This window comes from Scomber japonicus, chromosome 11 (genome assembly GCF_027409825.1).
Source record: "Scomber japonicus isolate fScoJap1 chromosome 11, fScoJap1.pri, whole genome shotgun sequence".
NCBI lineage: Eukaryota > Metazoa > Chordata > Actinopteri > Scombriformes > Scombridae > Scomber > Scomber japonicus.
In genome coordinates this window covers 28,082,743-28,099,822 of record NC_070588.1, presented here as the reverse complement: position 1 = coordinate 28,099,822, position 17,080 = coordinate 28,082,743, and the positions used below count along the sequence as shown (strand labels likewise).

At 37.7% G+C, this 17,080-nt stretch overlaps 1 protein-coding gene across 1 annotated transcript; it reads right to left on the bottom strand.

Moving 5' to 3' along the window:
* Positions 1 to 6,690: 6,690 nt before the first annotated feature.
* Positions 6,691 to 17,003, bottom strand: hacd2 (3-hydroxyacyl-CoA dehydratase 2). The gene is made up of 7 exons (XM_053328228.1): positions 16,835 to 17,003; positions 14,404 to 14,521; positions 13,239 to 13,257; positions 11,738 to 11,826; positions 11,029 to 11,150; positions 8,225 to 8,403; positions 6,691 to 6,829 (listed from the first exon to the last, which is right to left on the bottom strand). The coding sequence occupies exons 1-7, from the start codon at positions 16,957 to 16,959 to the stop codon at positions 6,747 to 6,749; spliced, it is 735 nt and encodes a 244-aa protein (XP_053184203.1). The 5' UTR covers positions 16,960 to 17,003; the 3' UTR covers positions 6,691 to 6,746.
* Between the last annotated feature and the right edge of the window lie 77 nt (positions 17,004 to 17,080).

Below are 17,080 nucleotides of genomic sequence, written 5' to 3'. Positions count from 1 at the left end.
AAATACCAGTGGGCTCCCACTCCCACACAGTCACAAGCCGGCAATTAGTTCACTAATTTCCTCCTTGTTGCAAGCCTGATGTGATGCTCGGGTATGGTGAGGCTTAAAACTCTCTGGCCACTTCAACAAATAAAAATATGGTACCTTAATCAACAGTGAAGTCAGTTTGGCTGTATACTCTTGAGTTTGAGGGTCTCTTCTTCTTCTTCTTCAAATCTCCTCTTCGGAAAAGATGAATTACAGCCTTATTAATAAGCTAATTTAGCTCCTGTGGCTAAAGTTCATTCACTTGGCTAGTGATGCAATGCTAACCACACACCTGCTAACAACACACCTGTGATAGCTAAGGGGTTAATAATACATACCATGAAAAACTGTTCAACAACACTTCGGGTAGAAATGTTCTCAGCTCCTCACAGATGATGAGCAGAATAATGTCTTAGCACAAACTGCCTCAAAAAACACCAACTACATACTTTTCACATACTTTTTTTGGTTGTAACCATCGTTGTGACTCTGCCAGTCAAGCGACATACATCCACACACCACTTCCTTTTCCTGCAATTACCTTCAAAATAACACTCTTCAAAATAAAATGAAATAAACATTTACTCAACATACTTATCTTAACATTGGTACCTTTTTAACTTATTTATCCCACAGCACTTTTTAATCTTTCATGAAACAAGAGATGGAAGCTATGATACTGTGTCCTGAAACCAGGTAGAAAAGAACAGGCAGTGAAGGTGTCACACTGAAATGAAGAATCGCCCACCTGCAGTACCTTGTTAACACTTGTGGTGAAACACAGGTGCCAAATTCAATTTAGATCAGTGTAGTTTTATTCTTTGAAAATAATAAAGAAAGTGTTATGACTCATCCTGGCGGAGAGAAAGTGTTACAATTACTCAGGGGATTGTGCAACGAAACACATGCACACACACACACACACTCATATATAGTCTATGCCTCTTGAAGATGGTTATATGAGGAAGGATCATGAGTGCAACTCAAACCTCAAAACTTTTCTGGTACACATTGAAATGTCTCATCACCGAAAGCTGACACTGAACAACAGGTCAGATCTATCATCTCTACTTATTCAGTGACCATTTATTTTCTTATTTTAATAGTAATGTTGCTCATTTTAAACTGTATTTATTCAACAGAGCTTGCACAGCTGCTTATGTAATTTAGAAAGCTTTTCACATTTGTCACAAAAAAAGGAATCTAAAAAAGGAGCACTCAGATATCGTATAACAGCACTACTTTTTTAAATGATATCCCAGCCATGGTTGTGGGATTGTATTACAGTTGAAAGGCTTGGTGTTGATGTTTTCCACAGAATGATGCATCAGTGTGCCACTCATAGTCAATAACATTACTGAGAATTACATGCTCAGCCTGTAAAAACAGATTTACAATGTCCTCTGCGGCTATGGTGGAGTAAATAACCCCTATTTACGTCATCAGGCTGTCATCTAGGGGTTGAACACCACAAATTTGAACAGAAACTTTTAACAGAGCTTTTACCAGGCGTGAGGGTCTAATAAAAAGACACAATGAAGTTCCAGTGTGGGAAAAAAATAGGCACGTTTATTTATGTAGCACATTTCAAAAACAAGGCAATTCATAGTGCTTTAAAATGAATCAAGACAGAATGTAAAAGCAACACAAGGAAATATAAAAAAGATATTTAAATACAGTTAAAAGTGTTAACCTGGAAATAAAAATAAGCTAATAAAGGATAAGATAGACTGATAAGATAAACCTAAGTCCTTTGGTCCCTGATATATTCTTCAGGTGATGTTTTTATTATGGGGGGGTGGGGGGGGGGGGGGTTAATTGTATGTTTTAAGTTTCTCAAATTACATGTTTTTCTGTTTTATGTAAAGCACATTGAATTGCCATTGTGCATGAAATGCGCTATATAAATAAAACTGCCTTGCCTTGCCTTCAGGTGATGGTAGGCTGTATTATTGTCTTAATGTGGCTGTTGAAATTCAGGTCTGAGTCCATAACTGCACCAAGATTTCCGGCTTGGTCTTTAACATTATTGATTGAGCACTGCGTTTTAAACATTTTTTATCAGTTCCAAACACAATTACTTCAGTTTTATTTGTTCAATCGAAGAAGATTGTGTTACATCCAATTGCTGATTTGTTCAAAGCGCTTGCATCTGACCATAGTCCAGAGTCTAGAACTTGACCCATACAAGGGACTAAAAGTCAAAATTTCTCATTCTCTGCTACTTTTATGTTGAGAGGTCTTTTTAAATATGTTCCTGTCTCCAATTCTAATTTGCTTATTTGTTTCTTTAAAATGCTCTGATTTATTATAATGCTAATACACAGTATGATCAGAAGAAAAGGTTGAATCCTCTGTATGTTGAATGTCGTAAAGCATGACGTAAAGATGACTTAGATTTTTTTTTAATGTAACTACATACAGATGGTACGTTCGGTTGAGATCTGACGACTGTGAAGCCCATAGCATATGATTCACATCATTTTCATACTCATCAAACCATTCAGTGAGCCCTTATGGGAATTGTGGAAGAGACCACTCATATCATAATAATGATGTTTCATTATAGGATAAAGGTGATCATTCATAACAACTCTGCATTGTTTTGTAGCGACCCTAAGGGTACAAGTGGACCCAAATCATGCCCCTCATAGCATGACAAAGCCACCAGACCACTTCACTGTAGGGGTTCATTAAGCATTCTGATCCACACCAGTTTTTCCTTTGTTACCCGTCTGTATGCATTTTTAATCAGGTAATACATCAAATAGTAACATTTATATGTCATATTGTACACAGTCCATAAAGAATTTTGCTTTTAGATTGTTTGCTTTGTTTATATGTATATTAAGAGTACAGCACAGATATTATATGATTGCATACAGCACTCTCCCCAACATTTGATCTGGCTGACAATGACAGGGTGAGATTTTGTTATATTCTCTCTGATGATTGGCCCTTTTCCTGTCACTGAATGTACCTGAGCCTGCCAAGTATTAGTACTCTTACATTTAACCGCTGATAAGACCCTAACAGCAGCACACAGATGAAAGACACGGTCATACTAAGAAGTGCACATCCTGACCTGCTACATGCGTCAAATCCATTTTCATTAGAGTGTCAAGCATAGCAGTGTAGCTAATGGATTTTAAGACAGTTTGGAGTTGGTGTGTATTTAGCTGGCAAGGCCTTCCAGTGCTACAGACAATGTTCTTACCTACATAGTGCCTGAGTGAATGAGTCATCAGTACATTTAAGGCACACACAAAAGACAGCCAGTATACTTAAACTCACAGGCTCCATCAAATTCAAATAGTATATATTTATCAGTACATGTCAAATAAGTAGTAAATATGCTTCCCATATTATAGGTTTATTGTAAATATATACTCATTATTCATACCGGTACAAAGTCTGCTGGTCCCATGCAAAACATTTGTATCAAAAACTTTATTCAGTAGAATCAGTTCTGGAGTAACATATGCCATGCTTTTCTTTTTTTTTAAAGTCAGGTTGTAACACAGATCCTCATTCCAGGCATCCAGATTCAATCTTTCATGCACTTTTACAAAGAGCTGCACTTCTGCTAAAAGACATTTCCAACAAATATCCCAAATCATGCTCAACCATTTATGAGGGCAAAAAAAAGAAAAGAAAAGCACAAAGGTTGGATGTGAGATCACAGCTAGCAGCTGTTCACTTCTTTGCTACATAGTAAAAGGGTGTAAGAGAGGTTTTTTTTTTTTAGTCATGACAACAAGCAAGAGTGTAGAGACGTGTATGTTTTGAAGGTAGGATGAGAGGCGCTCTGATAGATGTTAACTTCTAACACATGACAGTGTGGATTAGACTTGGCAACAGTGAAGGTTTTAAAGGCATCATTCAGGTTTCACCCGATTTACTTCAACTCAATTTGAGATGTTTTACTTTCACCTAAATACAATTGGAGGTGATTTTGTTAGCGATGCTCGCAGCATTTTAAAATATTTTCTTTTTTTTAAATAAAAAAAACTATAGCAACATCTGTTTCTAGAAATTGTTTGCTGGTCACACTGGGTTACCCACAAACCTCACTGCAGTCACATTTCATTAGAGTTACTCTCTAACAAAAAAGAAACCTCATGAAAACTGCTGATGACTTCCAAAAGGACATACAGGGACACATTTTCAATGCTGCACACCACCACAAAATGAAATTCACCTCCACTGTAAAGGGGTGGAGGCAGAAATCCCACAGTTACATCTAAGTATATTTGAATAAAACCCAAATTATCTGTATGCAGAGATACCACCAGAAATTAAGAGAGAGGGTATGTTTTTCTAATTCGGGTAACCATTTAAAGGACCAGTGTGTGGGATTTAGTGGCATCTAGTATTGAGGTTGCAGATTGCAACTAACTGAACCCCCCCTCCACTCACCTTCCCCTTCCAAGTGTGTAGGAGAACCTACTATGGCCCCAAAACTTGTGAAAAATTGAAAATGAAGTGTTCAGTTTGACTGTTGTAGGCTACTGTAGAAACATGGAGGCGCAAGATGGCAGCCTCTGTGGAAGAGGACCCGCTCCCTAAGTAGATATAAAAGGCTCATTCTAAGGTAACGAAAACACAGTGATTATTATTTTCAGGTGATTAAGACATTAATATTTTATTCCATTTCTGATAGATGCCACTAAATTCTACATGCTGCACATTTAAAGAGTAACTTTGCACCATTTAGATATGCTGTTTTTCTGACCTCTAGTGGTTGAAATTCTCATTTTGCAGTAGTGAAGTGGAATGAGGGAGACAGCTCAGTACAATAACTTTCAGCCTTGGTGTTGAGTTTGTTTTAACAGAACAACCAAGCTGAATAAAATAAGGAATATGTGATTGAAACTAACTCAGGATTACAATGTAAAGAAGTCAAATGTATGATTGTCTTAAACACTGAGCTGACACTATGGGAGCAAATACAAAATCCTTCTTTCATCGGGCCAGAAGAAAAGACAGAACTCGTCTAATTCCCAGCTCTCGCTCACTGTGCACTGTACGTTATTAGATTCATTGCATTGAAAAGGCATGACTACAAGCTCACTAACTGAATTCAGTACCATGTCTCTTCACTTCAAAAAAAAGAATCCAAAATAACTTTCCCCACATTGCAATGGCATGTCACTTGGGAGGGGGAAGGGCAGCATTTTTAACTCACACACTATTATAATCAATTACCAGCTTTATGTTTTGAAATCATAGTGAAGACGCTTTTAAAATACAAGTGCATCAAGTTGAACATCCAGGGCTACAATGCTACAAATGTTTGTTACATATCAAAGCTTTTTTTGTCATCTTTTGCTACTTTATGTTGTGCTTTCTGTTCTTTTTTTTGCTTAAGTATCCCATAACTTAAATGATTATGTCATATTTGCTCTTAAGTGGTAAAAAGGTTTGCATGGCCGGATCTACCATACAGGCAATCTAGGGTTCCCAGGGGCCCTTGAGCAGAATGGGGCCCCTGGTGATGTTGATAATTACAGTCACTGTCAGAAACGTGGTACCTCCAAAATAAAATATGGAGTCACAAGGTTTCCACCTGACAACAGCGTTATCCAATCAGAATAAAAGTTGTTTGGGGGGCCCCTGGGGATACTAATGCAGCATTGATAAGATGTATTGACCTCTTTTTAATTGATTAGAAATATAATTGAGAGAATATGATAAAGCATGAATTAAGTCTTATCTGGTCGGTTTAAGCATCACTGGAAGCTAAGAATGGTAACAGTATGTACTCTCAATAGATAAAAGAAATAAAAAATGCAATCACATGACAACAAAAGAGACATCTGTTTACTTAGATGGATATGTGAGGGGATAACATAACTAGTCTCTGCACCCACCTACTGGCTACTTTAGGTTATTAATGTATAAACCACCTAAATGTAAGAAAAATGAGGCAAAAAGACAAAAAAGGACAAAAACAACATCCAAGCAAACACCAAACAAACACAGGAGAGGAAACAGAAACTCATGCAAGCACAGAATGAAAAAAAAAGTTTATTGAACTAAATTAGGAATGTAACCGGAATTTAAAAAACAAAACAAAAAGAATTACAAATCTGGACAGTTTGCACCGACAAGCTGTAGATGTAAAAAAGAAAATCTACATGTGTGTTTCAATACTAGTAGTCTTCACATTATTCTTCCTACGTTGCAGTGAAGGAAACCTGCTTCCTAATAAGAGACCAAAAGATAATGATGAGCTTATGGGGGGGGGGGGGGGGCAATCTATGAGGGATTTTTCTACAGTGTCATTTTTTTTTTTAAAAAGGAAGTTATTGATTCTATCAGTGCGTCGTTCAGTACAATGCGTTGCTGTGACTGAGTTCTGTTCAGCGTTCAGACGGCGGCTCGACTGTATCCCAAGAAAAGTAACTGCAAGTTTGTTCATAAATAAAAATAATAACAAAACAAAAAAAAACAAAAAGCAGTTCGTTCATGTTGTGTGTTTCTTTTTTTTCTTTTTTTGGTGAACATCTAAACGACCCAGACGACAGCTTTAAAAAAATAAAGTCGCTTGATAAATTTTGGGATTGTTATGCCAGGGTCAGTTCTGGCAGGGTTTTTTGAAAAAACTTGGTTGGGGCTTAGTGTTTGGATAAGTGGACGTGTTTTTTTGTTTTGTTCCTCTTCTCTTTTTTTTGGTGTGTTTTTCTTGATCAGGTCCCTCTGATTTGCCGCAGGGATCACTCCAATTTGTTGTACTCCTCCACGTGGCCGAGCACCTTCTTCCTCTGTCGTATCATGTGGAAGTAAAGCTGGGGGAAGACTAGAGGAGGAGAGGAAGATCAGTATGTTAATGACACACACTAGAATGATAACAGCATTAAAGCATTTTATTGTGTTTTGTGTATGTTATTCTGTTAGTATTGTATTATATGAAGCATCTTGTAACTTCCGTTTTCAAAGGTGCTCTAGAAATATTTTTATTTAGTTTATTATTATTATTATTATTATTATTATTAGGGCCCGAAGCCCTATCTGTAAACCGACATGCATGGGGGGGCGAGGGCCCGTTCACTGCTGCTTGCAGCTTTAATTATTATTATTATTATTATTATTATTATTAGTAGTAGTATCTATGATTTGTTCTTATTTTGTTAGAACTCATTGATTTTTGATTTCATAGAGATTTTTCACGAGTGGTAGCAAGGTAACATTTTAAATTTGAGGACCATAACCTCACACCCGCCAAGAAAACGCATAAATATCATATAATAAGTTAGATTATGTTGTATTATAACAACATTATGTTATTATTCAATATGTGGGCTAAAAACACTTATCCACTGCCATAAGCATTTTAAACAAAAGCTGAAACAATAGTGTACTTTTACATAGCCACCTTGTATGCATCCCTCCTCATCATGTATTATATAAGTTATTTCTCTTCTGTTTTTAGGGGGATGTATTGTAAGACTATTTTCTCTCACGACAGACAACAAAGTTCCTGAATCTGAATCGAAAGAAATGCTATTGGTTGATTCCCAATTAGTAACTATAATAAGCATACTTAACAGTATGTCAATTTTATTATTGCTAAAGTTCTTGCTGCCTTTCTTTTGGTGGCATCAGCACACACTTGGGTGCATTTGGAGTTCTCTCATGTTTTTTCTTTTAAACAGAATTGAGAATTGAGATATTTAAGAAAATGTTGCTGCCTGAGGCTCATTATCTTCTAATATGATGAAAGTACAATTCTCAAACGGTGATGGCTGGTACTGTAAGTTGTGCTCAAGTGGCAATAATGCACACAAAGGATCCCAACGGCATATTTTCTGTGTGACGCATCCACGTTGAGCTAAATATGTTTCAACCGTGGTGGAAAATCCAGGAATAACCTAATGTTTTATGACTTCAAATTATGCATAAACAAAAGAAAAGGGGGAAAATAAAGAAAAAAGGAGCTGAAGTTCATGGAGAGTTTGAAGATCAGAGTCTAAGCTCTAACTAAAAACACACACAGTTGGCGAGTACGTTGCCGTGCAGTCGAAAACATTTGAAGTGAATAAACACTGAATGGAAAAAACACTCGAGTGGCCACGTTTAAACAAATAACACAACGAGGAAAAAACGTTTCGTAATTACAAGACAAGGAATTACAGGATAGACTCGTCATAATTGGAAGATACAGAAGAACTGTGTCTTCTCTGGAACCACTTACGGGGGATGTAGGAGATCATGATGAGGATGAGGATGGTGTAGTAGTCGAAGGAGAAGTTGTACTTGTTGGGGAGGGTGACCGAGTACAGGCCCGTCTTCTGTACGTACGGCAGCGCTGCGTAGATAGTCAGCAGCTCCCCCGTCACTCCCATGGGATACAGCACGAAGAAAAAGGTGTACCTGGAAGAGAGGAAATAATAAATCATTACAGCTTCATTATTCATGGTTCCTACAACATAAGAGGTGGACCATATGGCTCAGGAATGTCCTAACTATTCCATAAAGGTAGTTTGGACATGCTTGATATAGTTGGTGTATAAACATCTGAACACTGAGGGAGATATGCATCATAATATGGTCTCCTGGTTTATAATGGATTTTTATTGGAATTGTGGAGAATTGTATAACATGTAGTACAAATTAAAGGGCCAGTCTCAAAAGTGCATTTCTCACCATAACTAGACCTGTCACAATTATTATTGTTATCAGCTGATTGTACAATAACATAATTATCAACGTCATCATCATGTCTATATATGGACTTATCATATGATACATGGACCTTGATCATTTTTTGACCTCACTATTGCCACGCTTCACATTAGCAGCTAAGAGGCTATTCATGTCACATTGGCTAAGTAATCATCAGTGGTATAAAATGATCTTCAAATGACAATAATACCGTTTATTGCGATTAGAAGCTTTAAAAGCAATAATGAAAAAGCAGAATTCATAGTATAATAACAACCAGAAATGATATACTGTTGTATGCACCATAAACATCTAAAGCTTGTAACTACACTGATATACTGTATGGAAATGAAAAGGAAACCACAGCAGTGGTGTCTGCATGCCTCTAAATGTTTTATCATGGTACTGTGGAGGGATCGAGTGTTTTGTGAAGGATTGTGCAATTAAAAATGAGAGATACACTGAGATGCACTCTACAGAGAGAATAAACATCAAAGAGAGAGAGAATAAAAAAATGTAAAAAAAAGGGTCTGTCTATTTCTTAAACCAACTGCTGTCTTCTCTTATCCTTCAACAACCTCTTCCGTAGATGCACAACCAATTTTTGTGTCTCTCGGGGTGCAACTCAAAGTCAAATACCAATATAGCGACGGTCTCATTTGCTACCTAGCAACGCAGACCGCGGGGAGGCAAGACACTTAACAACTGTTGCCGTGGTTGAAGATGCAGATGAATGCCATTCGGCTAACATGGAGATGTAGATTTTTATAATGGAGGCAGCGACAGATTTTATGTATGATTGATGATTTTTTTAAAATAGTATTAAACAGTAATCAGTGTTAGGAGTAATACATGTACAGAGTAATGTGCTGTACTGTATAGTGTAGCAGTGACATATTCAAAAATCCTCTTATACCCTTACAAAGAGATTGACACATCTGGAATCAGTGGCCTTATGTAAAAAATGATTAATCAGCTTTTTTTTTTACTCTTAAGAAGAGATGGAACAATAATATGTCATATATTCAACTTTCAATTTTCAGCATTGCTTTCACTCCAAAGTTGCAGTCAAATTCGGAGCTGGTTTTATTGCTTTTGTCATTATCACAGCTGCAACTAATGGCTATTCTCATCTATTATTTCTTTCTAAATGTGTTTTGAACACCGTTACAATTTCCCAGAACACGAGGAGATATCTTTAAGCTGATTGTTTAGTAAAGTAAAGAATGAGCCAGATCATTTAAAACATAAAACAGAGGTACTTAATCCTGTCATGATAACTACTTTTATTGGACGATATATTGTCTCAGAAATAATCAATCATTTTATACCACTGATATAATGATAATATAATAGCATAATAATGTAAGGTGGGTGGGGGGTGGGATTGGAGAGTGGGTGCTACACTTGTGTAAAAACACAGCCTGTCATTATGGTTGGGGACAGAGTTATTTACCTTTAATTCTTCTACAGTCTCCACTCAGGACGTACACAGTGAGGAATGGAGGACACTACTTGTTTAACCAATGTGACATTGGCTGTTTAACCAATGTGACATGAATAGCCTCTTAGCTGCTAATGTGAAGTGTAGCAATACTGAGGTAAAAAAAAAAGCAAGCTCTAGGTTAAGTCCTTTTACATACGATTAAGTCCATATATAGGTATGATGATGTTGATAATTATTATTGTACGATAAGCTGATAACATCATCATTGTGACAGGCCTACATATACTCTGTTTGTACTGAACAAAGTAACTTTTCAAATACATTATTAGAAACGATTAGTCAATGAACATGAAAGTTATCAGCTACTATTTCAATGATAAGTTCAAAATTTGCTGGTTCCAACTTCTCATATGTTTAAATTTGCTGCTTTTCTTTGTCACATAAGGGGGGGGGGGGCGGGGGCTGGGTTGGGGGACGCATAATTAGAGTTGACAGTGGAAAGAAAACAGAAACTAAGCAGAGACAGTTAGAAATTATGTGGTAAACATCACATCATCGTACAATTTTTGGACTGTTGTCAGATAAAGCTTTCATGGTCGCTAGTTCAGTCACTGAATCAACAGATTAATCAGGAAGAAAAACACTCATCAGCTGCTCTCATTATGCAGCATAAATATGATCAAATTACAGCCTTAATTAATGAAACGTCTAATCAAGGAACTGTAATAATCTGAGCAAACATTGACAATTTTATAACTGCTCATCATTTCTTCATTCATTTAGTATTTAAAAAGTATTGAGGTTTGATCCAGAGCTGATCAAATGATGTCAATTTCAAACATTCTTCAGCTCTGACGCCTCTCTGTCTCTCATGCTGATGTTCCTACCTTGCCCATTTGATGAGGTACGGCAAGTGATTGAGCAGGCTGAACGTGTAGAAAGAGTAGCGAATGATCTCCGTCACGGTCCAGGCTGTGACAAACAGCAGCACGCTGTCCTCGCTCTGCACCTGCACAAACACACACACACACACACACACGAGAAGGATGATGGGAGGATGACAGAGCATCACACAGTCTTTGCATCATGCCGCCGTAGTTACTCTGCTGTAGGCTAATCCAGACTTTTTCTTGCAGAACCATGCTGTTTGTTTTTTCGGATGCTCACAGATCAGATATCACACTGCACGTCGCCGATTTTCAAATATTAAAAAGGGTTTTTCAAAATAATGCAAGTTTGATGTTAAAAACAGAGGCAGGCTCACAATCTGAATACAGTTTCCACACATTCACAAACAAGTATAAGAGGAAACGGCTTGAGAGGAATGTCAGTACAGCATTATGCGATCCACACACACGGCGAGAGCAAACATATCAAACATATAATACATGTAGCTGACTGTATCCAAACTCAGCATCTGATGTTACTTACATGTTTACTCTCCTCTGATCTATCAACAAGGCAAACAGTACATCAGATGGTCACTTAGCAACAAAGTCATGTGACTATTTACATTAATGTGCCATTCATACACATTTTACAGATGTTGCACCCGTGTGTGTGTGTGTGTGTGTGTGTGTGTGTTGCTCATCTTACCTCCCTGACACTGTGTGTGACGGCCCAGGTGAGGAAGACCCGAGACATGACCTGGAATCCAGTGAGGACCACAGAGGAGGGAACGATTCCTGAAACACACGACACAAACACTCATATGAACATGTGTGAATCAGTGTGTGTGTGTGTGTGATGTGATGAGGATCAGTGTTAAATAAAATAAATACAATACAGTGCTGTTTCATAGTCAGTACTGTTATAAAAATGTAAATATGCCATTTAATCTTTCTAGAAAAATATGATTGAAAGTGGAACAAGCCTAAAAGAATGTTGGTGTAAGGGAAGTGTAGTTTTGTATTCCATTAACTTTATTTAATATAAAAGTTAGAATGTAAGATCATGACAAACTAGTTGATATGGTGTTCTATTGACTATTTACTGTTTTTAAGCAAGTTGAATTATTTGGTACAAAGTTTTTATGCTTACATCACTTTGCCATAATCCTCTAATATATTTAGGGCCCTATGATTTTGATGGCTGATTAAAACGGAATTTATTTTTAACGTGGAATTTGACATAATTTGACTGAAATGCTGTTTTCGTGTGGAAGAGGAACGTATGTCTGGGGAAAACTGCACGGAGGGAAGCAAATCTGGGTGGCATAACAAGCCCCCTCCACACACTGAGACCCTCCCCCTTCAAAACAATGTAAGCATGCGAAGCAGTTGGTCACGGCTCTGTCTTCGCCGGCGAAAAAACTTCGAAAACTCGAGACTAACCCCTCAGTACAGAGCCGAGCAGTTCCCGAAGGACTTCTATGTGTCAGATGAACTGTTGTTATTGTTAGTAAAATCACATTAAAGGGTAAAAAAACAGGATTCACAAAAATTAAAACGGAAAAAACGGAATTTGGGAAAAAATAAAACTGATTTTATACGGCCCTATATATTCTCTCAAAATGGATTCAAAGTAGAAATTTGATACTTTGATGCCATCATTGACCCTTATACTTTGATTACTGACTGTCAGTCCCACAAAAACACATAGACACATGAATGTAGACTAGGTTACAAGCATGTGTGTGTGTGTGTGTGCATGCGTGCGTGTGTGTGTGAGCCAAGTGCTAAAGGTCAGCTAGCTTTAGCTTCCAGATAATAAAGATAACGGACTGTGAGGTGATCTCTCGTCATCACATTAACACAGTGAGAGTCAACAGCTTCTCTGCTCTCTGTTTGACAAACACTTCAATATGTGACAGGCTGTGATTCACATTCACACCTGAGATACTGTACATCTACAAATCTGATGAGTCATTATATCAAAAGAGATCTGATTTGAATCATTGTGTATGGATTTGAACTATGCTTTCAGATCCATCCGGAAGCAATCAAAACGTATGTGTAGAGAGTTTTTGACTGGTGGTTCCATACAGCCTGACGTCAGCTTAAATGAATGTTTAGTTGGGGTTTAGTGACAGGTGCAATATCTAAAAAAAAGTCAGGTTTGGATGGTTGAGAGTGGTGGAGGCTGCAGAGAAACTCACCTACAGCACAGTGCAGTATCTGTGAAAGAAAGAGATAACAGAGAATTACCCAGTGTGCTGCTGGCAGAGGGAGAGCACAGGACGGCTTATTTTAACTCACAGTGGAGAGGAGCACAATTCATTTCCTGCTTTCTGTATAGAGCTTCTTTTTTTTGGCTTGTGGATTAATGCTGTGTAAATCTGGAGAAAAGGGATTTACTTCAATTTTCACAACATTTCACAAAACGGACTCAGTATTTCTACATAATGTGTCGTGTGTGTGTGTGTGTGTGTGTGTGTGTAACTGTACACAGATTATTTGATGAATGGAAGATATTGACTCATATCACTGAGCCTCAGTGTGTCTGGAGAGGATCACTGATACACCTCCTGCTGCCTGACCTCTGCTCTATACACATGCATTTGTGTGTTAATGTGTGTGTGTGTACGTGTACATTTAAAACACATGCAGAAACAACCCAGCACTCTTTCACATCATTTTTAAAAAAACAAGTGGAGGGACATCAGCTCCAAACTTTTCAGCATCACTTTATTTTAATTAGATGGAAATCTTACAAGTCAAGTCTAAGTTATAGAAGTATTTCTTGGTACTGTGCCTTTAACACAGTGTAGGCAGGCATGTGGGTTACTAGGACATTGTACAGATAACAGTCAGTGCCTCTACACATCAAGACCTTGATCACAAGACTCAATGGCTTTATGATGAGATTAAAAAACTGTTTTGTCAGACAGCTTCACTGGTTCTTTGGTCTGTTAAGCAACTGGAAAACACACAGATCTTACCAGAGGTTTCTCCATTCATTACTCACTGTAGTGGGTAATTACTAGAGTGCTGTGAACGCATTAAGTCTGTTTCTGTTGCTGTAATAAATGTGTCTGATATCCTCTAAGAGCTTACATAATCCTTTTTGAAGTATTCCTTTAATGCATAGAGCACCAGTCAAAAGTCTGGACACGCCTTCTCATTCAAGAGGTTTTCTTTAGTTTTTACTATTTTCTGTAATGTAGAACTAAACTGAAAAGATTAGATAGACTATGATGTGGGATCACATAGGAAACATAAAAGTGTTTAACAAATCAAAATATGTGTTTATTTTATGTATTAATTATGAAACAAACATGTCATGATAACTATTCAGGATTCAGTTCCATGTGCTTGTCTCACCTCCAGAAGAGCTCCGGTCTGAAAGAACTTGAGTGGCTTCTCTATAGAGTAGTAGAGTCCATGGTAGCTGCCTCTGGCCAGGTAAGCTCTGACCAGACCTACAGCTATCACCAGCCACCTGGACAAAAAGAAAACAATAAAACACACAGGACAGTCAGTCTTTTCAGGCCATGTGCTGTTTCTGTATGGAAAAAAAGGAGTCAGTGTTTCTATGATAGGGACTACTCAGTGAATTTTTGTCTTAATCAGTCAGCTGCTGGAGCTTGTAAGGAGAATTATGAAGCTCAACTGACCGTCTCATACAGTTTGACATCCTCAGATATTGGATATTAAGGTATTTAGGAACAATACATTCAATATATTGTCCAATATTGATTAATGGCAAATCTTCATGTAATGGGGTTGTTTTAAAGCTGTGGTAAAAGTATGCTTGGAGCTCAATAGACAGCTGATCAATTCACTTTATTACCAAAGATTGTAACAGAAGTAAATACAGTTAAACAATAGGTTTTTTTAAAGCACAAGCAAACAACTAGAAATTGTATTGTTATGATCAATAATGATCAAGATGAATAAAAGTATATACTGAACCAGTATTTTAAAGAGGTAGAGGGCAAGTAGAAATAAAATACACCTTTTAAAATATTAGTAGCTGTAATGCAAATTTCACATACAATTATCAGCCAATCATTAATTGTGATATAATTTCTTCAAATATTTAATCTATCATCAATTATTAATAATAATGAATAAACTGTAATTTTATATAATAATGAAATACTACAGTAGGTAAGAGACTGGGCCAGAGGAGCTATATTTACTGATGGAGAGCTGGTGCAGGATAAGAGTTTCATCACACATGATGTTAAACTGATAAACTCCTCCATAATGAGGCCAGAGGTCGACCACAAAGCAGATAGTATCTGTTAGAGGAGACCTCAGCCAGGCTGCTGGATGGGTTCTGTGCTAGTTTCAGTTCACAGTCTGGTTTCACAGGTTGGAGGATGAGGATGTGTCTGTTAGGCCTCAGCGAGGACAGAGACTAAACACGCCTACTGAGCTGCTGCGCCAGTATCACAAAACAGACCCTGCATTTGAACAGCAAAAACTGGTATTTGTTGGTGTGTGTGTGTGTGTGTGTGCATGTGTGTGACACCCTAACTTGTACTCAATACAAAGTAAGCACTGTCAGGCCCATCGGCACACAGAGGGACACAATGTGACCTAACTGGTTGGAACAGTGAGCAAACAACACCCACCCGTTCAATTGTGTAACAGTCAGTAAAAATCAGAGCAATAAAACTGGTACAGGGAGATTTCTCTGTTCATGTCTAAAGATTATTACTGTTAATGTTGACCTAAGTGTCTTAGACAAACACAGGTTATAAAAACATGCGATGGTGCATATCCAGCTTGCTTAAATACAAACCAGCTGTAATCATTCAGAAAGGGTTAACATCCACATCTAAAAACCAACAGTGTTTACTTACAATTACATTTATTGCTGAAATATTAATAATGAAGTTTATAGTGGTAAACATACTTTTATCCTTACATTTTGGAATTAAATGTGGGACTCAACCAAATGTCTCACTATGTTATTTCAATATGATACAGGGGTCTTCAACTGTTATTGCATTTACATTATCAATTAAATTTGTTAACTATGAATTGTCCAAACATAGTGAAAAATTTCCTTTGCAGGCTTTTGAAGCTCATTTTTTGCTTTATTAAATATTTTCAATGATCAACCAACTATCAATCATTGATACCAACTAATTTCGACTAATTAGTAGTTGATTCATTCGTTTTTGCTTATTTGGTTTACATTATAGTTCACAAAAAACTTGAAACTCTGTTTAATAATTGTGTTTTGCTTCTTGTGTTATAACCAACCTGACTGTAATTGTATTATAGGCAGAGGTAATGAATAAACCCCCTCTGGAGCCTCTCCCTTCACATTCGCCTGTCATTTTTAATTGTACAAATAAATATAAACTCTAATGTCTGACTCAGTATTTACCCAGAGCAAAACGCTCTGTCTGCAGACAATAAGCCATCTGTGTCTTAATGTTATTACTCTATATTGTGTGTGTGTGTGTGTGTGTGTGTGTGGTGAGGACCCGTCGTGGCAGGAGGCTGTAGTTAATCTGCATAAGCCGTTAATGTTAGACACCAATTTAAAGTTATTTCACAACACAGCAGCGAGGAGTGTCTTCAGCGCATACTAAGTGAAAAACTGACTGATTATTAACGCAAATATAACGCAGAAATAACGTTTTAAAAAGTACGAAGGGAGAATATTGTTGCTAACATTATCATCAGTACTGTCTTGTCAAACAGCACGCGCGCTCACACACACATACTACACGCTCGCGCACACACACAGTGCAGCGGGAGAAGCATTAGCACGAGGAAACACGCTACATACCCCGCCGTCATCACCACGTTGTAAATGACCAGGTAAGCTGTAGCCAGGGCACCGGGTCCCTTCTTCTTCTTCGGGGCCACATCGCTGTGGGCCGCCTTGCTGGTCCCCGGAGCAGCTGCCGACATGACTGGAGCCCTCAGCGGTCTTTGGTCCTGGAAGACGGCGGCTGTCAGGAAACGACAGGGGGGCCAAATTCAGGAAGTGTCGTCGCAAAAGCGAGAGGACTACCTGCTCATCACTTCCGTC

Excerpts from the sequence above, each read along its gene's own strand:
- hacd2 (XM_053328228.1), bottom strand. The coding sequence starts at position 16,959 with ATGTCGGCAGCTGCTCCGGGGACCAGCAAGGCGGCCCACAGCGATGTG. Across the intron at positions 11,151-11,737 it reads TCACACACAGTGTCAGGGAG|GTGCAGAGCGAGGACAGCGT; the intron begins GTAAGATGAGCA and ends GTGTTTGTGCAG. Across the intron at positions 8,404-11,028 it reads TACCTCATCAAATGGGCAAG|GTACACCTTTTTCTTCGTGC; the intron begins GTAGGAACATCA and ends CCTCTCTTCCAG.